Raw genomic sequence first — 23,917 nt, forward strand, 5'->3', positions numbered from 1 at the left:
GGTCACTTTCATTCATAGTGTTCAAAATGACACTTACTGTAGGTAGGATATCAGTCTACAATTTGTATTTTTTATTTAACCTTTATTTAACTAGGCAAGTCAGTCCAGAACAAATTCTTATTTACAATGACGGCCTAACCCGGCCAAACCCTCCCCAGCCCAAACGATGCTGGGCCAATTGTGTGCCGCCCTATGGGATTCCCAATCACGACCGGCTGGGATCGAACCAGGGTCTGTAGTGACGCATCTAGCACTTAGATGCAGTGCCTTAGACCACTGTGCCACTTGGGAGCCCAAATCTCCTGCACTGTGAAGCAGAGAGTGAGCCAGATTTGTTTATCAGGGGAAAATGACACGTTGGCCATGCAATGCAGCGTGTGATCTGTTTCTCATTAGTGTGAGTCTGGTCTGTCGGCTGTTTTGTTTCCCCTTTCATCTTTTACAGTGTTTGGTGGTGGAATCAGAAGCCTAGCACACACACACACACACACACACACACACACACACACACACACACACACACACACACACACACACACACACACCTCTGCTATATATGGGCGGGGTCTCCTCTCTCTGACAAGCTGGCTTAGCAAAGGCCTTCTGCCACACAGCTGATAAAGCCTGGAGACCATCACTACAGAATTTACGTCGCCAGGGAGACAGGAAAGGGAAACTCCCCGTCAGATGTTACAACATGAGATAAGTTGACTTTGTAGAGAACTCAGAGCTTGAGATGTAATCTAAACACTTTGCGCTGACTGACTGAACACAATGCACCAGATAAATGATATTGCCCCCCCCCCCCTCTTTCTCTTCACCTCGCTCTCTCTCTTTCTCTCTTTCTCTCTTTCTCTCTTTATCTCTCTCTTTCTCTCTTTCTCTCTTTCTCTCTCTCTCTCCTCTCACATGTAGACATTCTGTGAATCAGTGCACGGACCAGATTTGAAGATAAAAAACAAGACACCTTGAAGATCTGGATACAATTATCTCCGATACAGCCGGTTACCTGCTGTGGTGCCTGCTGGGTAAGAGGAAGTGGGTGAGAGGGATCAAATGACTTCCCCTCATTACTCATAGACAGACACACATTGATACACCGATGTTCCTCCTGTTGGAAGGGCTGTGTTGTGTTGCCTCAGTTCACTGATGACTAGCAGTGAGTTTACCATAACACCTAGTGAAATATTTAACATACAAAAACAATACGAGGAAAATATAAGAGGAAAATAAGAGGAAAATGTAATGATGAAGTAGCCTTAAAATAAAATGTGCTGTCACTACTTTGTCAGTACACATAGTTATTGAGTCTCCTATGGTTATCCGACGTATACAGATTGAAATGTACACATTTTTAAAGGCTGGACTCTTGTAATGTAGGCCTATGCAATTTAAGCAAACTTAAGCCATTAACAGGTTGTAGTTTTGAATGCTGATCTGACTAGCCATGGCCTCCGGTTAGAGAGAGCATCGCAGTTGTTTTAAATTATGTCAGCCATGTAAATAAGTAATAGTCGATGTTAGCAAAGTCACTATCTCTGATTTTACAAGTGCATATAATGCAATTCAGTCACACTGCTCTCAGTTATAACATCTAGTAGTCAACTTTCACCACATCTTATAGCCAGAGCCATGCAAACCCATGAAAGATTTTACACTGCATTACATCTTATATTCCTGTTTTCATAACCACACTCCATGTCAAAGATATTAAGATATTGGCTTCATTTTATGCAGAGAGTACATTCAAAATCAGCAGAGGAGCCATTGAGAACATGGTAATATGGAAGTCAGCAATTTTAAGAAAACAGACTAACTCCTTTGAGGGAGGGATAAGTTGCAGTCCCTTCAGTTGTTTCAGCACGGTAAATCTTTGTGTTTCTGTTATTTCACTTCAACAGAACCCATGCCAGAGAGAGAAAGAGATAGAGAGTATTGAAACTTGCTGAAATTCATTTCCTCTTTTGCAAAATACATTTCTGTTCTTTAAATTATTGCAAGCCCTCAGTTTCTCTAACCGGAGCAGAGGTTATTTCAACTGAAAAACCACCCAAAACCATAGAGACAGCATTTCAGAGCTGTAGCTAAGGTGAAGTAAACAACTGCAATATGTGATAAGTTAATAATTTCCTATACATGCAAGCACCACAACACACAAATGCTATTTGTAATCTTCCTCATTTAGTTTAGATGCTATGTTAATTCATTTTATGTACTCAGTTACCTCAAATATGGTTCACAAGTATCCATCCTCTTTTAATCCTAATGTATACATGACAAGAATATTCCATATTCCATATACTCATCATTTTGCAACATACTGCAGCTTTGACAGAGCAACAAGGTTCAAGTTACATCCGTCAAATGTTACTTTAGAATGTAACTTTCATAAACTGTTTTGTCAAAGTACAACTGTGTTATAAAATGGGCTTACAAAGCAATTGTAAAAAAAAAACAAAAAAAAAACGTCATCAATACATAATTCATATTCCCAAATAATATGTTGGACTGGTTATGTTAATCAGCTTTAGCAATACATTTATTTAGTAAATACATTTGCATAACTGCCAAGTCTAGGCTTGCTGTGAGCCTACAACTTTCTTAGCCAGTCCCAGCAGCACAGGATATTTGAGGGTCCTGTTCTTCCAAGACTCTGGGATTCCCTGAAGACCTGTCTGGAAAGACAAGGGAGGAGGAACAGATAAAGGCTACAGTATATAAAATGCTAAGCCTTCAGAGCAGACACAAAGCAATCCATCCGAGGTCAAACTCATTACCCAGGCTGAAACTATGGACACGGGATACAGAAAAGTTGTTTTTATTGCTTGCTCGTTATATAGGCTACACCTTATAGTCAACATTTATAAATTGGATGAAGGTTGACTTATAGAACAAATAACTTGAATGATTAGGTTGGAATATCCCGCTGTGTGGAATGTCTTACAATCAAATGACCATGTGACAACTACAGTGAGGGAAAGAAGTATTTGATCCCCTGCTGATTTTGTACGTTTGCCCACTGACAAATAAATTATCCGTCTATAATTTTAATGGTAGGTTTATTTGAACAGTGAGAGACAGAATAAAAACAACAAGGTATTTGACCCCCTCTCAATCTGGCTACCAGGTGTCTTTTATACAGGTAACAAACTGAGATTAGGAGCACACTCTTAAAGCAATCAATCAATCAGATTCCAAACTCTCCACCATGGCCAAGACCAAAGAGCTCTCCAAGGATGTCAGGGACAAGATTGTAGACCTACACAAGGCTGGAATGGGCTACAAGACCATCGCCAAGCAGCTTGGTGAGAAGGTGACTACAGTTGGTGCAATTATTCGTAAATGGAAGAAACACAAAAGAACTGTCAATCTCCCTCGGCCTGGGACTCCATGCAAGATCTCACCTCATAGAGTTGCAATGATCATGAGAACGGTGAGGAATCAGCCCAGAATTACACGGGAGGATCTTGTCAATGATCTCAAGGCAGCTGGGACCATAGTCACCAAGAAAACAATTGGTAACACACTACGCCGTGAAGGACTGAAATCCTGCAGCGCCCCCAAGGTCCCCCTCCCAGGACAACTGGGTGAAAGCGTTTTGGTCAGATGAGACCAAAATGGAGCTCTTTCGCATCAACTCAACCCGCCGTGTTTGGAGGAGGAGGAATGCTGCCACCATCCCCACCGTCAAACATGGAGGTGAAAACATTATGCTTTGGGGGTGTTTTTCTGCTAAATGGACAGGACAACTTCACAGCATCAAAGGGACGATGGACGGGGCCATGTACCGTCAAATCTTTGGTGAGAACCTCCTTCCCTCAGCCAGGGCATTGAAAATGGGTCGTGGATGGGTATTCCAGCATGACAATGACCCCAAACACACGGCCAAGGCAACAAAGGAGTGGCTCAAGAAGAAGCACATTAAGGTCCTGGAGTGGCCTAGCCAGTCTCCAGACCTTAATCCCATAGAAAATCTGCGGAGGGAGCTGAAGGTTTGAGTTGCCAAACGTCAGCCTCGAAACCTTAATGACTTGGAGAAGATCTGCAAAGAGGAGTGGGACAAAATCCCTCCTGAGATGTGTGCAAACCTGGTGGCCAACTACAAGAAACGTCTGACCTCTGTGATTGCCAACAAGGGTTTTGCCACCAAGTACTAAGTCATGTTTTGCAGAGGGGTCAAATACTTACTTCTCTCATTAAAATGCAAATCAATTTATAACATTTTTGACATGCGTTTTTCTAGATTTTGTTGTTGTTATTCTGTCTCTCACTGTTCAAATAAATCTACCATTAAAATTACAGACTGATCATTTCTTAGTCAGTGGGCAAACGTACAAAATCAGCAGGGGATCAAATACTTTTTTTACCTCACTGTATGTAAATACTAGCTACTTGAAATACTAGCTAGCTACTTCTGATGAATAAAAGTTCCATATTTTGATACTATTTGCATGGGCCAGACAGTATAACTGACTGTAAGTTGCTCTGGATAAGAACGCCTGCTAAATGACCAAATTGTAAATGTAGGGTTTTGCTCCAACCCTACCTGTGCTCCAAAACAGGCCCCTATGAATGAGGCCCTACTGGCGGTGCATCCCCCGCGGCGCATGGTTCCCCTGACTGCCTCCTCCAGCTGGCTCATTGTCAGGACCCCGTGCAGTGCTCCCTGGAATGCACCTGGCAAGGCTGGGGATAGGAACCGCAGACACAGATAAGGACCAAGAGGTAATTGTCTTTATACTATTTACTTATGTCATCAATCATTCAATATATTTCTTAAGTTTTATTGGGCAGTGTATGTGGTTACATTTTCCATGTCAATAAATCCTTTTGAACTGAGAGGTGAAGGGAGGAATACACCAACATGAGTTACACACTTCCTAACATGAGTTACACACATCCTAACATGAGTTACATACACATCCTAACATGAGTTACATACACATCCTAACATGAGTTACACACAACATCCTAACATGAGTTACACACACATCCTAACATGAGTTACATACACATTCTAACATGAGTTACATACACATCCTAACATGAGTTACACACACATCCTAACATGAGTTACATACACATCCTAACATGAGTTACATACACATCCTAACATGAGTTACACACAACATCCTAACATGAGTTACACACATCCTAACATGAGTTACATACACATCCTAACATGAGTTACACACATCCTAACATGAGTTACACACACATCCTAACATGAGTTACATACACATCCTAACATGAGTTACACACAACATCCTAACATGAGTTACACACACATCCTAACATGAGTTACACACACATCCTGACATGAGTTACACACATCCTAACATGAGTTACACACATCCTAACATGAGTTGCACACATCCTAACATGAGTTGCACACATCCTAACATGAGTTACACACATCCTAACATGAGTTACACACATCCTAATATGAGTTACACACATCCTAACATGTTACACACATCCTAACATGTGTTTTAGGTTCAAAGATGCAGGAGCTCCCGTCTCCCACCTCAGACGGGAGGGAAATTTAAGCACGAGGTCATTAATGATGGGATCAAAGACTAGAGAGAAGGAAAGCACTTTCTTATACCAGGGCTAACTAACTAACTAACTAGCTAACGGATGTGCTGACTGGGATGGTGTGGTTACAGTGCCAAGTCGACAGACTGGACCCTGCTGCTGCCACAGCCGTGCTGGCGACGCCACCTACCTAGTGTGTGTGTGTGTGTGTGTGTGTGTGTGTGTGGGACCTACCTCATGTGTTAGTGAACACAGCAGGTATCAGCTCTGGGGAATGCTTGGATAAGTTGTCCTTCACCTGACAGATTTGTGCTGCAATGGTGAAAGGCAGAGTGAAATGCAACATTTAACACTTCCCATATAATTACATTTTCTTCATTAACCTGCCACTCAAGATTCTATGTCCATTTCCATTTTACAGTCTTGTGTTAGGTTTTAGGTTTTGACTGGCTGAGATTTGGCTGTTCCCACCATTGTATTAATATTTAATATTCAATATGTATAATCTAACGCTCATGGGAGATTAGTAAAATAAATCAGTTGAGATCAACATCATTACTTAACATTCTATTTATTTATTTATTTTACCGCCCCAATTTCGTGGTATCCAATTGTTAGTAGTTACTGTCTTGTCTCATCGCTACAACTCCCGTATGGGCTCGGGAGTGACAAATTTCGAGAGCAATGCGTCCCCCGAAACACAACCCAACCAAGCCGCACTGCTTCTTAACACAGCGCGCATCCAACCCGGAAGCCAGCCGCACCAATGTTTCGGAGGAAACACCAGCGACCTGTTCAGCGCGCACTGCACCCGGCACGCCACAGGAGTCGCTAGTGCGCAATGAGACAAGGCTATCCCTACCGGACAATCTCTCCCTAACACGGACGTCGCCCCATGGACCTCCCAGTCGCGGCCGGCTGCGACAGAGCCTGGGCTCAAACCCAGAGTCTCTGGTGGCACAGCTAGCACTGCGATGCAGTGCCTTAGACCACTGCGCCACCTGGGAGGCCTTTACTTAACATTCTAGCTAGGCTACACATCAAATGGCACCCTATTCCCTAAATAGTGCACTACTTTTGACCAGAGCTCTATGGGTCCTGATCCAAAGGAGGGCAGAAAATATGGAATAGGGTGCCATTTGGGATGAAGCCCTAATAATATATGAGCAGAAAGATTGTGAATGTTTATAAGCGGGAGTGGCATTAGAGTCGTACCAATAACAGCCCTGTCCAGGTCCTGAGGGTTGTTTCTGTTTGGGTCGTTGAGCTGGGCCAACACTGAGTCCAGAGCATTGGGGTCAGAACCATTCAGGATGAAATGCTCCAGGAACCTGACAAGAAATGCATTCTGAGCAAAATTATAAACTCAACATGGAACAATTTAAAAGATTTTACTGAGTTACAGTTCATATAAGGAAATCAGTCAATTGAAATAAATTAATTAGGCCCTAATCAATGGAATTCACATGACTGGGAATACCGACATGCATCTGTTTGTCACAGATACCTTAAAAAAGAAGGGAGGGAGGTGGATCAGAAAATCAGTCAGTATCTGGTGTGACCACTATTTGCCTCATGCAGCGCAACAAATCTCCTTCGCATAGAGTTGATCAGGCTGTTGATTGTGGCCTGTGGAATGTTGTCCCACTACCCTTCAATGGCTGTGCGAAGTTGCTGGATATTGGCAGGAACTGGAACATGCTGTCTTACACATCGATCCAGAGCATCCCAAACGTGCTCAATGGGTGACATGTCTGGTGAGTATGCAGGCCATGGAAGAACTGGGACATTTTCAGCTTCCAGGAACTGTGTACAGATCCTTGCGACATGGGGCCGTGCATTATCATGGAGAAAATGAGGTGATGGCAGATGAATGGCATGACAATGGGCCTCAGGATCTCGTCACAGTATATCTGTGTTTTCAAATTGACATTGACAAAATGTTATCCATAGCTTACGCCTTTCCATACCATAACCCCACCGCCACCAATGCAGCGTTCTGTTCACAATGTTGACATCAGCAAACCGCTCGTCCACATACACGTGGTCTGTGGTTGTGAGTTAGACGTACGATGTTGGAAGCGGCTTATGGTAGAGAAATTAACAATAAATTATCTGGCAACAGCTCTGGTGGAAATTCCTGCAGTCAGCATGCCAATTGCACTCTCCTTCAAAATCTGAGACATTTGTGGCGTTGCGTTGTGTGACAAAACTGCACATTTTAGAGTGGCCTTTTATTTTCCTAGCACAAGGTGCACCTGTGTAATGATCATGTTGTTGAATCACCTTCTTTGATATACTACATGGATTATCTTGGCAAATGAGAAATGCTCACTAACAGGAATGTAAATGAATTGGTGTTCAACATTTTAGAGAAATAAGCTTCTTGTACTTATGGAATTTTTGGGGGATATTGTATTTCAGCTCATGAAACATGGGACCTTTACATGTTGCATTTATATTTTTTGTTCAGTTTAGATATTGTACCTACCACAACTGTAGTCAGTATTTTACCTTTATTTAGCTTGGCAAGTCAGTTAAGAACAAATTATTACTTACAATGACGGCCTACACCAGCCAAACCAATTGTGCACCACCCTATGCGAACCCCAATCACAGCCTGTTGTGATACAACCTGTATTCGAACCAAGGTGTCTGTATTGACACCTCTAGCATTGAGATGCTGTGCCTTAGACCACTGCGCCACTTGGGAGCCCATTAAGCATGGATTGTGTTATGAAGCATGTTAATGGACGTGAGTAATGAGATAAATTACACAATTTATGAGGCCTTTATGCATTAAGAGCCATTATCTGCTCTAAAGGCCTACAGTACCTTGCTGCAGCCAGTGTCATGGCCACACACATATCGTTGTTCTGGGTTACACGAATGGCCGTCTCCACCTTCTCCAACATCTCCGGCATCCCAGCAAACATCGCCACAACGGGAGCCATCTTGGTGACCCCGTCCATCTGACAGTCCACATCACATCCTGAAATGGAGAGTGAAAAAGTAAAATCTTTGATTCCCTCAATTCCTCACGTCCCTCTCAAAGCTCATTGGAGGAGGAGGTCTAAGGAGAGGGAACTTGGAGCCTATCCTCCAATGCGCCTTGAGAGGGAGGTGAGGAATCAGTGACAGAAGGAATCAGCGATTTGACAGCTTGTACTTTTTTCAAACAGGTTGTGTCTAAATGTAACTCATAATAAATGAACCCAGGACAGACGTGCTTCCTTTCAGCTGGTAATCTTTATGTTACTGTACCTGTCTTTTCGTTTCCTGCATCCACGTTCCTCATGAAGGCTTTGAGGCTTGCGTTTCTCCAAGGGCCATCAATGGGCAGGACAGCTTTAGGACCTTTACATTTCAATTGAGAGTGAACAGCTTTAGCTGACTGAAAAAAATATAAACTCAACGAAAAAAGAAACATCCTCTCACTGTCAACAGCGTTTATTTTCAGCAAATTTAACATGTGCAAATATTTGTATGAACATAACAAGATTAAACAACAGACATAAACTGAACAAGTTCCACAGACATGTGACTAACAGAAATTGAATAATGTGTCCCTGAACAAAGGGAGAGTCAAAATCAAAAGTAACAGTCAGTATCTGGTGTGGCCACCAGCTGCATTAGGTACTGCTGTGCATCTCCTCCTCGTGGACTGCACCCGATTTTCCAGTTCTTGCTGTGAGATGTTACCCCACTCTTCCACCAAGGCACCTGCAAGTTCTCTGACATTTCTGTCCCTAGCCCTTACCCTCCGATCCAACAGGTCCCAGACGTGCTCAATGGGATTGAGATCCGGGCTCTTCGCTGGCCATGGAAGAACACTGACATTCCTGTCTTGCAGGAAATCCCGCACAGAACAAACAGTATGGCTGGTGGCATTGTCATGCTGGAGGGTCATGTCAGGAAGAGCCTGTAGGAAGGGTACCATATGAGGGAGGAGGATGTCTTCCCTGTAACGCACAGCGTTGTGATTGCCTGCAATGGTGTAATTCGGGAAGTTGTTTTTGCCATCCTGTACCTGTCCCGCAGGTGTGATGTTCTGATGTACCGATCCTGTGCGGGTGTTGTTACACGTGGTCTGCCACTGCGAGGACGATCAGCTGTCCGTCCTGTCTTCCTGTAGCGCATTCTTAGGCGTCTCACAGTACGGACATTGCAATTTATTACCCTGGCCACATCTGCAGTCCTCATGCCTCCTTGCAGCATGCCTAAGGCACGTTCACGCAGATGACCATCTTTATTTAGGTGTTTTTCAGAGTCAGTAGAAAGGCCTCTTTAGTGTCCTAGGTTTTCATAACTGTGACCATAATTGCCTACCGTCTGTAAGTTGTTAGTGTCTTAATGACCGTTCCACAGGTACATGTTCATTAAGGTTCATTGAACAAGCATGGGAAACAGTGATTAAACCCTTTACAATGAAGATCTGTGAAGTTATTTGGATTTTTACGAATTATCTTTGAAAGATGTGGTCCTGAAAAAGGGACGTTTCTTTTTTTGCTGAGTTTTACATGTTCAATAAATATACTGTGGAGAATAGTTTAAAAACCCTGGCTTCATGATATCTCAATAGGAAAGTGTTTTTGTCCGGAACATCGTTTTTCAAAAGGGGATTCCCCATAAGTTACCAAAGGGGAAAATTAAACTCTGTGGTATAGAAAACTGACAAAAGCACACAACCACTCTACCCCTCTGTGGGACCAGATGCCTAGTCAGTTATTCACTTGTTTTATACTGTTTCTCTTGTCATTGGTCAAATGATGGGGCACAGAAAAGCAACAGTTTGTACACATACAGGAAATGACTGCTGATTGGTTGCCTACCGTTCTTTTGTCTGTATGGGTTATTGAGAGGAAGATCATACACAGTGTCTGGGCCAAAGAACTTGTAGATGCGTTTGGTCAAGTCCTCCACGTTCACATCTAGTGATTACCAATAAAAACATAGAGCATATGAGTATATTATGTCATTCATGGAGTGAACACGATAAAACAAACTCGACATGAAATGTTCTTTATTTAGCAAGACCTTGGGCCATTGGATGTTCGTCCTATTGGGTGTCAGTACGCTACCTCCACATTGACTGAGTGACTCTAGCAGTACGTAGGCCTGGTCTCCGTAGCACGTCTGCTCTCCGGTCTCTCTGCGGTAGAACGGGTTAGCAGACTGAGGGCGGAACTCTGGACACGGTTCCAGATCTGACAGAACCTCCTTCAGTCGCTCTGGGTTGTAAATCCAATGCATGGGCTGGGCTGTTAGGGTGGGGTACATAGAAAAGAGAAAGTTACTAGACTGATATTAGTGTAGCCTTAGTTGTATTTTGTCTCTTATTTTGGCATAGACCTGATGTATTGAGTCATTGTTATAGTTTGTGATCCTTATTTCCTGTGGATGTTGTATAAGGTATCTACAACCAGAAATAGGGGTTTCATCAGCTTGGATTCAACTCGCTTCCCTGTCATAATATTCAGTCTTCGGTATGCGTTATGTACTGTGGTTATTAGACATAATGATATTGAACACTTTCCAAATCTAGAACGAGTCCAGATCATGAATTGCCATACTGTACGTGTACGGCTTGTAATATTGCACAAAGCAAGAGCGCCATGTCAATCAATCCATATGACATTGATTGTATGTACTTTTATTCTAATGGAACACTATTGATTTTATAACACTGTTGTTTAACTTTGTTGAGAAGGCAGAGTAGGGTAACACCCTTTTATACTCTTAATATCATCAGTGGCAGATGTGCAGCTGTGCAGCTGTCTCATACTGATTAACACCAAGACATTACATCAGAGCTATGTTTGAGCCAGTGCTGCAGTATCTTATTGGGATATTACAGTTATTGAAAAGATATCAGTCCCATGAAATTACCTGCTGCGTCTGCCACAGCTGCTCCAATGATTGCCCCCATGGCTCTCTCTGCCACAGTTGAAGCCATCTGTGTCATTTAGTCCAACAGGAACAGAATTAGCGGTTAAAATGGCTTTCTCTTGAAATGTACTTCAGCTTTTCAGTTTTTCTCTGTTTTTATTGTACTGGATGACAAAATGTGAATTGTGAATAATTGAAATTGAAAACATTATTACTAGATACTATATTGGCAAGAAAAATAACAATATTTAACATGGCTGTAAAACAAAATATATGAATCAACTAAGAAATGTAACAGACAGTTGACCATACCGCCCTCTGTACTGTACATCATACATTCAAAACAATAGCACACAATTAGCACACAATATTAACACTTTCCTTACCATCGTTTTCTTCTTATTGTCCCCCCAGCACCACACTGATGTTGTTTTGAAAACTTGACTGACGTTGTGTCATCTGACGCTGGAGGACTGCCCAGATATACTGAGACGGTTATAACACTGCAACGATGACTCATGAAAAAGACCAGAGGTCTGAGAGAGACCGGTAGGGGGGCATATATTCTGATCTGTTATTGCATCGCTCAGGTTTAAGATAAGATGGTTTAATAAAATATGTTACTCAGTGAAACCATGGTAACCTTTTTTGAATATAGTGTTTGCTCCCAGGACACTCATGTGGGTGACCCCCTCCATTTCCATGTTTGTATGCTTTCCACTCCACTGCTTTGTCCATCAGTTATACACAGCTGATGCCCTCTGGCCGCCTGATCTGATCCCCCTCATCCTAACCCTCTCCTGGGTCTCCCAGCCAATTGATTTGTCAGGTCTCTCCTGGCCCTTTTAGACCAGCCACATACTGACAGTGTTAGGGTTATATCATTCAGACGATCAATACAGGAGAAAAAAACAATGATTGCCCCTGTGCTAACCTATGGTGCCTCTTCTATCACTTAGGGGCTATAATGCTAGCTCTCAGATCCATTTAGACCGTATCTGCTCTGTCCAGTGTTTTGACAATTCATCTGCAAGACAGTAAACCTCAGCTCAGTAATATTATATTTATATACTAACAATAATACACATATAAGAACTTTATCTACAGTGTATATACACATTTTAAATCACGTTTATACCATAGGATTATACTACGGGACAAGGCCTAGGTAAAAATCTAACATAGCACAACATGAGAAGTGTTTGTTCCTGCAAAAGGCTAATGTTACATTCTGGATGTAGCTTAAATAAAAACACCTGCCCACCCGACCAATCCAGCAACATCATCTCAGGATGTGGAGTGAAAGGAGCCCTGTGGTGTAATGATATTATCCATTGTCACCAGATGAAATGTCAGTGTGAGCGAGGGCCGAGGAGAGCGTTTCCATATATTACAAACATGATGCCGGGCTCGGGAGAGAAGTGGATTGTGGGAATGTGGGCTATGTGACAGGGCCTGGGTGCTCAGGAGGACTGATAATCTGGCTGCCCAGTTGGGGTATGCCACTATGCCATCCTGTGCCAAGCCTCCGAAATAGCGGCAGGGACTGAGAGAGGGACAGGAGAGGGAAGAGGAGATAGCTTGACAGTGAGCCTGGCCTGAACACATAGAGAGAGGGAGAGACAGGGGCACTATCTCTTTCTCTCTATCCCTCCCTCCCTCCCTCCACTGCATTGCTCTGTTGGCCCTGCCCTGTCAGGCTTCCAATATCCAAATATGAGTTCTAAAAAATAACCGTATCTAACCAAGTTGATGTTCCATAATATAAATAAACAGGAAATCTTACTCACCATTGCTCTCGGGAATCAAAACCGTTGTAAAAGCAGTAAGAAAGTTCAGGACAAATATGTACAAATACGGTCAGTGCTTTTCAGCCGGTCTCCATCGACTGTGTCTCGTATCTCATATTGTACGCCCTAAATCTAAACATAGACTCAGACTCCAACAAACAGTTTTCAAAATCTACCAACCTAAATACATTGAAATGAGGGGCTACTTGTTTAGATGACCAGACACCCTCATGAGACAATGGTACACTATGGGTATGTCCTCTGTGACGAGGATTACGATTCGAAACATCATTCACATTATCAGACAAGGGGACTAGATCCATTTGAAGCCTGCCTGTATGTGCCTATCTATGTTGATGAATCTCAATATTTATCTCAACACAGTGCCTTCGGAAAGTATTCAGACCTCTTTACTTTTTCCACATTTTGTTACTTTACAGCCTTATTCTAAAATGGATTAAATCGTTTTCTTTCCTCTTCAATCTTCACACAATACCCCATAATGACAAAACTAAGACAGGTTTTTCGACATTTAAAAAAAAACCGGAAATGTATATAAGTATTCAGACCCTTTACTTAGTACTTTGTTGAAGAACCTTTGGCAGCGATTACAGCGTAGAGCCTTCTTTGGTATGATGCTACAAGCTTGGCAGACCTGTATTTGTGGAGTTTCTCCCATTTTTCTCTGCAGATCCTCTCAAGCTCTGACAGGTTGGATGGGGAGCATCGTTGCACAGCTACTTTCAGGTCTCTCCAGAGATATTAGATTGAGTTCAAGTACGGGCTCTGGCTGGACCACTCAAGGACCTTCAGAGACTTGTCCCGAAGCCACTCCTGTGTTGTCTTGGCTGTGTGCTTAGGGTCGTTGTCCTGTTGGAAGGGGAACCTTCACCACAGATTTTCATCAAGGATCTCTCTGTACTTTGCTCCGTTCATCTTTCCTTTGATCCTGACTAGTCTCCCAGTCCACGCGCTGAAAAACATCCCCACAGCATGATGCTGCCACCACCATGCTTCACCGTAGGGATGGTGCCAGGTTTCCTCCAGACGTGATGCTTGGCATTCAGGCCAAAGTGTTGAATCTTGGTTTCATCAGACCAGAGAATCTTGTCTCTCATGGTCTGAGAGTCCTTTAGGTGCCTTTTGGCAAACTCCAAGCGGGCTGTCATGTACCTTTAAGTGAGGAGTGGCTTCCGTCTGGCCATTCGACCATAAAGGCCTGATTGGTGTAGTGCTGCTGAGATGGTTGTTCTTCTGGAAGGTTCTCCCATCTCCACAGAGGAACTATAGAGCTCTGTCAGCGTGAACATTGGGTTCTTGGTCACCTCCCTGACCAAGGCCCTTCTCCCCCAATTGCTCAGTTTGGCCAGGCGGCCAGCTCTAGGAAGAGTCTTGGTGGTTCCAAACTTCTTCCATTTAAGAATGATGGAGGCCACTATGTTCTTGGTGCTGCAGAAATGTTTTGGTACCCTTCCCCAGATCTGTGCCTCGACACAATCCTGTCTCGGAGCTCTACGGACAATTTCTTCGACCTCATGGCTTGGTTTTTGATTTGACATGCACTGTCAACTGTGGGACCTTATATAGACAGGTGTGTGCCTTTCCAAATCATGTCCAATCAATGGAATTTACCACAGGTGGACTCCAATCAAGTTGAAGAAACATCTCAAGGATGATCAATGGAAACAGGATGCACCTGAGCTGAATTTCGAATCTCACATGAAGGGTCTTAATACTTATGTAAATAAGGTATTTCTGTTTTTTTTAAATCAACGTTTGCAAACATTTCTAAAAAACTATTTTTGCTTTTTCATTTTGAGATAGTGCGTAGACTGATGAGGATTTTTGTTTATTTAATCAATTTTAGAATAAGGCAGTAACGTATATAATGTGGAGAAAGTCAAGAGGTCTGAATACTTTCCGAATGCACCATATGTATTCATCTGAAGAATGATGATACCTACCTGGCAGTCAGATGGTCCTGCACATTGTGCTGTGCTGTGTGGAGTCTCTGGGAGATAGATAGTTGTACTGTAACAGGAGCTGAGTGGTGGTGAGAGGACAGAGGAGGGTTGTGTCCCAAGTGACACCCCATTCCCTATGTAGTGCACTACTTTGGGCCCTGGTGGGCAGTGCACTATATAGGGAATAGGGTGCCCTTTGGGACGCACATGCCTGGTCTGGACATAGGCCACCTCTCCAGTCATATGCTCTGCTGCGCTATCCTTGGCATCCAGAAACAACCATGCTAGGCCACACCATGCCAGCTGCTAACTGTTCAATCACTCCACTCCCCATCCTCCTCCTCTTCATCCCTCAGAGAGAGAGGGAGAGAAAGAGAGATGGAGAGAGCGACAGAAAGAGATATCTCTGCAGAAAATGTAAGAATTGAATAACACAGAGAACAGTGTTTAGTGGATGTCTAAACTTTACATGTTGGTGATAAGAGTACGGCTGGAAGAGGCCTATAATGAATTCCATGGTTGTCCAACCCCCTCATACAATGATAGCATAAGAAACGGGTACCTAGCAGAAATGGGAGCTGTGTTAGCCCACACACATTTTTTTAGTGAATCATAGCCTATACCTGTCACGCCCTGATCTGTTTCACCTGTCTTTGTGATTGTCTCCACCCACCTCCAGGTGTCACCCGTTTTCCCCATTAGTCCCTGAGTATTTATTCCGGTGTTCCCTGTTTGTCTGTTGCCAGTTTGTCTTGTTTTTCCCGTGCTCCTGCTTTTTCTTATCTCTCTTTTGCTAGTCCTCCTGGTTTTGACCCTTGCCTGCCTTGACTCTGAACCCCCATGCCTGACCATACTGCCTGCCCTGACCTCGAGCCTGCCTGCCTCTTTGTACCTCCTGGATTCTGACCTTTATGATCTTTTGCCTGTCCAGGGCCATTATATTGCCTGACCCTTGGATTATAATAAATATCAGAGGCTCGAACCGTCTGCCTCCCATGTCTGCATCTGGGTCTCACCCTGTGGCCTTATAATACCTGTAATGAATAAGTCACACATAGCAATTATTTGGGGATTTTGGACCCTTGCATTGGTCCCTAAGTCTCATTCAAACACTGAATATGAATGCCTATTTACATTATTTTTCAGAGCTTTAAATGGTGTGTTCTTGGGAGAAAATTGCACTTGTCACAACAGTACATGTACCATTATACCCAAGCATGCAACAATTTATTTTCAAAAACATGTAGGATTTCCTGCTTTGTTTCATATTTCCCAAAATGCATAGAGGACCAGTGAACAGGAGAGAGAGGGGGGGAGAAAGAGAGAGAGAAAGGGGGGGAGAAAGAGAGAGAGAGAGAGAGAGAACCTGGGCCCTGGCAGTAAACCCCAAAAATAGTAAAATAATGTTTTTCCAGAGAAGATCAAGATCTCAGGAAATTAGACCAAAGTTGATGATGCAGTGAATGAACTTGAGAAAGAAATTAAACGTCATTAAAAAACATTCAAATTCCTGTAAAAATTTGGCTAAAACTAATTTATTGTGTCATTGAACCAATTGCACTTTATGGCAGATGTGGGGTTCACTTGCAAAACAAGATTTCACCCAATGTGACAAACATCCCATTGGAAAACTACAAACAATGCATGCAGGGCAGAATTAGGCCAATATCCACTAATAATAAAACCTAAAAAAATAGCAATTAAGTTTTGGAAACATCTGAAATAAAGTGACCCCTCTCATATCATTACCAAGCTCTGCAATATCAAGAGCTGAGCAAAGAAAAGAGTCCCCTTGTTCAGCTGGTCTTGGGGCAGAGTTCACAAACCTGTTCTACTAATACCCGAAGCCTCAAGACCAGAACATCTAATCAATCAGATCAAAACAAATTACAACACAGTCAAAACAAAACTACATTACTTATTGGGAAGCAAGCACAAGCACAAAGCAAAATGCAGTTCAATCTGGCCCTAAATCGACACCGTGGCTAACAATTTGACCATGGTTACTGATCAAAATGTTTTTATATAGTCCTTCGTACATCAGCTGATATCTCAAAGTGCTGTACAGAAACCCAGCCTAAAACCCCAAACAGCAAGCAATGCAGGTGTAGAAGCACGGTGGCTAGGAAAAGCAGCATAAATACTGGAGGCTGAGACAGGAGGGGTTAGGAGACACTGTGGCCCCATCCAATGATACCGCCGGACAGAGCCAAACAGGAAGGATATAACCCCACCCACTTTGCCAAAGCACAGCCCCCACACCACTAGAGGGATATCTTCAACCACCAACTTACCATCCTGAGACAAGGCCGAGTATAGCCCACAAAGATCTCCGCCACGGCACAACCCAAGGGGGGGCGCCAACCCAGACAGGAAGATCACGTCAGTGACTCAACCCACTCAAGTGACGCACCCCTCCTAGGGACGGCATGAAAGAGCACCAGTAAGCCAGTGACTCAGCCCCTTTAATAGGGTTAGAGGCAGAGAATCCCAGTGGAGAGAGGGGAACCGGCCAGGCAGAGACAGCAAGGGTGGTTCGTTGCTCCAGAGTCATTCCGTTCACCTTCACACTCCTGGGCCAGACTACACTCAATCATATGACCCACTGAAGAGATGAGTCTTCAGTAAAGACTTAAAGGTTGAGACCGAGTCTGCGTCTCTCACATGGGTAGGCAGACCATTCCATAAAAATGGAGCTCTATAGGAGAAAGCCCTGCCTCCAGCTGTTTGCTTAAAAAAAATCTAGGGACAATTAGGAGGCCTGCGTCTTGTGACCATAGTGTACGTGTAGGTATGTACAGCAGGACCAAATCAGAAAGATAGGTAGGAGCAAGCCCATGTAATGCTTTGTAGGTTAGCAGTAAAACCTTGAAATCAGCCCTTGCCTTAATAGGAAGCCAGTGTAGGGAGTAATATGTTCAAATTTTGGGGTTCTAGTCAGGATTCTAGCAGCTGTATTTAGCACTAACTGATGTTATTTAGTGCTTTATCCGGGTAGCCGGAAAGCAGAGTATTGCAGTAGTCTAACCTAGAAGCAACAAAAGCATGGATTAATTTTTCTGCATCATTTTTGGCCAGAAAGTTTTTTATTTTTACAATGTTACGTAGATGGAAAAAAGCTGTACTTGAAACAGTCTTGATATGTTCGTCAAAAGAGAGATCAGGGTCCAGAGTAACGTCGAGGTCCTTCACAGTTTTATTTGAGATGACTGTACAACCATCAAGATTAATTGTCAGATTCAACAGAAGATCTCTTTGTTTCTTGGGACCTAGAACAAGCATCTCTGTTTTGTCCGAGTTTAAAAGTAGAACGTTTGCAGCCATCCACTTCCTTATGTCTGAAACACAGGCTTCTAGCGAGGGCAATTTTGGGGCTTCACCATGTTTCATTGAAATGTACAGCTGTGTGTCATCCGCATAGCAGTGAAAGTTAACATTATGTTTTTGAATGACATCCCCAAGAGGTAAAATATATAGTGAAAACAATTGTGGTCCTAAAACGGAATCTTGAGGAACACCGAAATTTACAGTTGATTTGTCAACCATTCACAGAGACAAACTGATATCTTTCCGACAGATAAGATCTAAAGCAGGCCAGAACTTGTCCGTGTAGACCAATTTGGGTTTCCAATCTCTCCAAAAGAATGTGGTGATCGATGGAATCAAAAGCAGCACTAAGGTCTAGGAGCACGAGGACAGATGCAGAGCCTCGGTCTGATGCCATTAAAAGGTAATTTACCACCTTCACAAGTGCAGTCTCAGTGCTATGATGGGGTCTAAAACCAGACTGAAGCATTTCGTATACACTGTTTGTCTTCAGGAAGGCAGTGAGTTGCTGCTCAACCACTTTTTCAAAAAATTTGAGAGGAATGGAAGATTCGATATAGGCCGATAGTTTTTTTATATTTTCTGGGTCATGGTTTGGCTTTTTCAAGAGAGGCCTTATTATTGCTTCTTTTAGTGAGTTTGGTACACATCCTGTGGATAGAGAGCCGTTTATTATGTTCAACATAGGAGGGCCAAGCACAGGAAGCAGCTCTTTCAGTAGTTTAGTTGGAATAGGGTCCAGTATGCAGCTTGAAGGTTTAGAGGCCATGAATATTTTCATCATTGTGTCAAGAGATATAGTACTAAAGCCATGACAAAGTACAGGCTCAGTGAGCACAGCCTTGCCATTGAGAAGGGTAGACACAGGAAAACATGTCTCCCTGTAGAGGAAAGGCTGTGCAACCACTGTACCATAGCAGAACCCGAGACAGAGCTGCATTTCCTGACTAAATGTAAAAAATATAAAACAATTAGAGAGTGTAATTTCCCCAAATTTACAACCCTTATTCAAGGTTTCAAAGACCTCTCTGATGAGGATAGGCTACCCGTCCTGTTGGGGGAGGACGCAGAGGGCTGTGGGTTGGCAGCACACTACATTGCTGCCCACCAGGAGATGAGGAACAGTGCCTGACAGACCAACCAACCTGCACATGTCTTCTATGCTTATTGTTATTGTTCAATGTATGGTTATTTTGACACTTGGTTATTGTTGTTACTGTTGTCCTGTTGACAATATTGATTATTATTATTAATTATGTATATATTGTAAATCTCCAAAGTAAGCTTTGGCAATATGTACATTGTTACGTCATGCTCATATTGCAAATCGAATTGAATTGACAGAGAAAGAGTGAAAGAGAGAGAGAGAGAGAGACTTCCGTTCTCCCCAACACACAAGTGATTATCTCCACACTGCTACCACAAAAATACTTTCACCCTGCCACCATATAACGGGTGAATGCAAGCATTTAACGAGACTGTGCCTCAAACGTCTACCTGGCCCACCACTCCACCCTGGTCTTGAACAGCCTTTATGACCAGGTCCACCTCTACAAAGTAGCAATCCCAACTTTTGCCAGGACCCCGAAGGACGTCACCCTGAACCATAGCCCCAGCACCTCACACAGGAGCAACAGATTAACGGACCCCCCCGCCCACACCACCTATAGCTCATCTCTTGGCAGTAGTACTGTTGACTACTTTATCACTGACCTCAAACCAGAGTCTCTTAGAGCGTTCCCAGTCAGTCTACTGACACCCCTATCAGATCACAGCAATATCACACTCTACTTGAACAGAGCTATGCTCAATCATGAATCTGAATAATAAGAAATGCTATAGATGGAAGGAAAATAGTGTGGAAATCTACCAAAAACCAATTAAGCAACAACAAATTCAATCCCTTCTAGACAATTTCCTGGACAAAAGGTTTCACTGTAATAGTGAATGTCACGCCCTGACCTGAGTATTCTGTGTTTTCTTTATATATTTTGGTTAGGTCAGGGTGTGACAAGGGTGGTATGTGTGTTGTTGTCTTATCTAGGGTTTTGGTACTGTCTAGGGGTTTTGTAGGTTTATGGGGTTGTTTACATTCTAGGTGTTTATGTAGTTCTATGGTTGCCCAGATTGGTTCTCAATTAGAAGCAGGTGTTTATCGTTGTCTCTGATTGGGAACCATATTTAGGCAGCCATCTTCTCTGGGTATTTTGTGGGTTATTGTCTATACTAGTATTATTATAGCTTCACGTTTGTTGTTTTGTATAGTTTGTTAAGTGTTCTTCGTCTTTATTAAAAGTATTTATTCATCTTACCTTAGTCTCCTCCATACGACGAACGTGACAGTAAAAAAACCTAAACAGTATATTTGACCTCTCAGCTTCTTTACCAAATCTAAAAATGTCAAGCAGACAACCTAAGAAAATGAACAACAATAACAAATGGTTTGATGAAGAATGCAGAAACCTAAGAAAGAAATTGAGAAACCTATCCAACCAAAAACAGAGACCCAGAAAACCTGAGCTTACGCCTTCACTATGGTGAATCACTAAAAGAATACAGAAATACACTACGGAAAAAGAAGGAACATCATGTCAGAAATCAGCTCAATGTAATTGAAGAATCCATAGAATCTCATGGAAAAATTGGAAACTCGTTTGTTTCGAGTTTATCTATCCAGAACGGAGATGTATGGATAAAGCACTATTCCAATCTTTTTGGCACTGTAACAAAGCACAAACAGCAAAAACATATACATGATCAAATACAAATCTTAGAATCAACTATTAAATACTACCAGAACCCACTGGATTCTCCAATTACATTGAATGAACTACAGGACAAAATACAAACCCTCCAACTGTGGGGTTGATAGTATCCTAAAAGAAATGATAAAATATACAGACTACAAATTCCAATTGGCTATACTTAAACTATTTAAAAATAATCTTCAGCTCTGGCATCTTCCCCAATATTTGGAACCAAATACTGATCACAAATATCACCCCAATACCTTCCAGGGGATATGGGTCAACAGTAACTTTGGGAAAATCCTCTGCATTATCATTAACAGCGAACTCGTACATTTCCTCAGAGAAAACAATGTACTGAGCAAATGTAAAATTAGATTTTTACCCAATTATCATATGACAGACCACGTATTCACCCTGCACACCCTAATTGACAAACAAACAAACCAAAACAAAGGCAAAGTCTTCTCATGCTTTGTTTTTTGACTCAATTTGGCATGAGGTTCTGCTACACAAATTGATGGAAAGTGGTGTTGGGGGAAAAACATACAACATTATAAAATCCATGTACACAAACAAGTGTGCGGTTAAAATTGGGAAAGAACACACACCTTTCTTTCCACAGGGCCGGGGGCGGGGGGGGCAGACATGTCGGTTAAGCCCACCCTCTTCAACATATATATCAACAAATTGGCGAGGGCACTAGAACAGTCTGCAGCACCCAGCCTCACCCTTCTAGAATCTGTAGTCAAATGTCTACAGTTTGCTGATGATCTAGTGCTTCTGTCCCCAACCAAGGAGGGCCTACGGCAGCATCCAGATCTTCTGCACAGATTCTGTCAGACCTGGACCCTGAGATTAAATCTCAGTAGGGCAAAAATAATGTTGTCCAAAAAAGTTCCAGTTGCCAGGACCACGAACACAAATTCCATTGAGACACAGTTGCCCTAGAGCACACAAAAAAATATACATACCTCGGCCTTAACATCAGCGCCACAGGTAACTTCCCCAAAGCTGTGAACAATCTGAGAGACTTGGCAAGAAGGGCATTCTATACCATCAAAAGGAACATAAAATTAATCATACCAACTAGGATCTGGCTAAAAATACTTAAATCAGTTATGTCACGAACCGGCTCAAAGCCCGTAACAAAAGGGAGACAACGTGGAGATAAGGAGTAACAAAACATATATTTATTAAATAAAGTAAACTAAGTACAATATACAATGGTGTGTGTGATCAGTAATCAGTAATGTAAGTGAGTGTTTTGCATGCATGAATGTGATAATGCAGGGTGTTGAAAGATGCTAAAGCAAACAACCGAAAAACCACCAAGAAACACAACAAAATCTATAAAGGTGTCTGCATGGAGAGAGTCTCTTCCATGAATGTGGAAGAAGTCTATTTATCCTGGGACACACCTGGCCCAGGTGTTTCCCATGTAGCTGACGACCCTCCCAACTCCGCCCAATAAGGAAACAAGAACAAGGAGAGAATACGGCAGACAGAGTGGGAGGGTCCTCACAGTTATAGAACCCATTGCCCTTTATCGTTGTGAGGTCTGGGCTCCGCTCACCAACAGAGAATTCACAAAATGTAACAAACATCAAATTGACACCGCATGCAGAACTCTGCAAAAATATCCTCAGTGTACAGCGTAAAACACCAAATAATGCATGCAGAGCAGAATTAGGCCGATACCCGCTAATTATCGAAATCCAGAAAAGAGTCGTTAAATTCTACAACCATCTAAAAGGAAGCAATTCCCACACCTTCCATAACAAAGCCATCACCTACAGAGAAATTAACCTGGAGAAGAGCCCCCTAAGCAAGCTGGTCCTGGGGTTCTGTTCAGAAACACAAACACACCCCACAGTGCCCCACGACAGCAACACAATTAGACCCAACTATATCATGAGAAAACAAAAAGATAATTACTTGACACATTGGAAATAATTATTTTAAAAACAGAGCAAACTAAAATTCTATTTGAGAAAGGCCGCCGAAGGCAGACCATGTGCACACTACCCACAAAATGAGGTGGAAACTGAGCTGCACTTCCTAACCTCCTGCCAAATATATGACCATATTAGAGACACATATTTCCCTCAGATTACACAGATGCACAATGAATTTGAAAACAAATCCAATTTTGATAAACTCACATATCTATTGGGTGAAATACCACTTGTGCAATCACAGCAGCAAGATTGGTGACCTGTTTCCACAAAAAAATGGCAACCAGTGAAGAACAAACACCACTGTAAATACAACCTATATTCATGTTTATTTATTTTCCCTTTTGTACTCGAACTATTTGTACATCATTACAATTATTTTGGAACTTGTGAGTGTGATGTTTATTGTTAATTGTTGTTGTTTATTTCACTTTAGTTTATTATCTATTTCACTTGCTTTGGCAATGTAAGCATATGTTTTCTATGCCAACGAAGCCCCTTAAATTGAAATTGAAATTGAGAGACAGAAAGAGAGACAGAGAGAGACAGAGACAGAGACAGAGAGACAGAGAGACAGAGAGAGACAGAGACAGAGACAGAGAGACAGAGAGACAGAGAGACAGAGAGACAGAGCGAGAGAGAGACAGATGCTTCCCAGTGTTCATTGTGACAGCAGGAGGAAACAGGAACTGGATATCCATGAC

The 23,917-nt window shown here is 42.6% G+C and overlaps 1 protein-coding gene across 1 annotated transcript; it reads right to left on the reverse strand.

The window, feature by feature from the left end:
* Positions 1-2,239: 2,239 nt before the first annotated feature.
* On the reverse strand, positions 2,240-11,884 carry crj1a (Crystallin J1A). The gene is given in 10 exon segments (NM_001160629.1): positions 2,240-2,675; positions 4,547-4,575; positions 5,816-5,850; positions 6,754-6,869; positions 8,374-8,530; positions 8,803-8,895; positions 10,371-10,469; positions 10,620-10,799; positions 11,428-11,494; positions 11,814-11,884. Coding segments are annotated over 9 exon segments (759 nt in total). The 5' UTR covers positions 11,817-11,884; the 3' UTR covers positions 2,240-2,675; positions 4,547-4,566.
* Positions 11,885-23,917: the final 12,033 nt, after the last annotated feature.

Source organism: Oncorhynchus mykiss, chromosome 11 (genome assembly GCF_013265735.2).
Source record: "Oncorhynchus mykiss isolate Arlee chromosome 11, USDA_OmykA_1.1, whole genome shotgun sequence".
Lineage (NCBI taxonomy): Eukaryota > Metazoa > Chordata > Actinopteri > Salmoniformes > Salmonidae > Oncorhynchus > Oncorhynchus mykiss.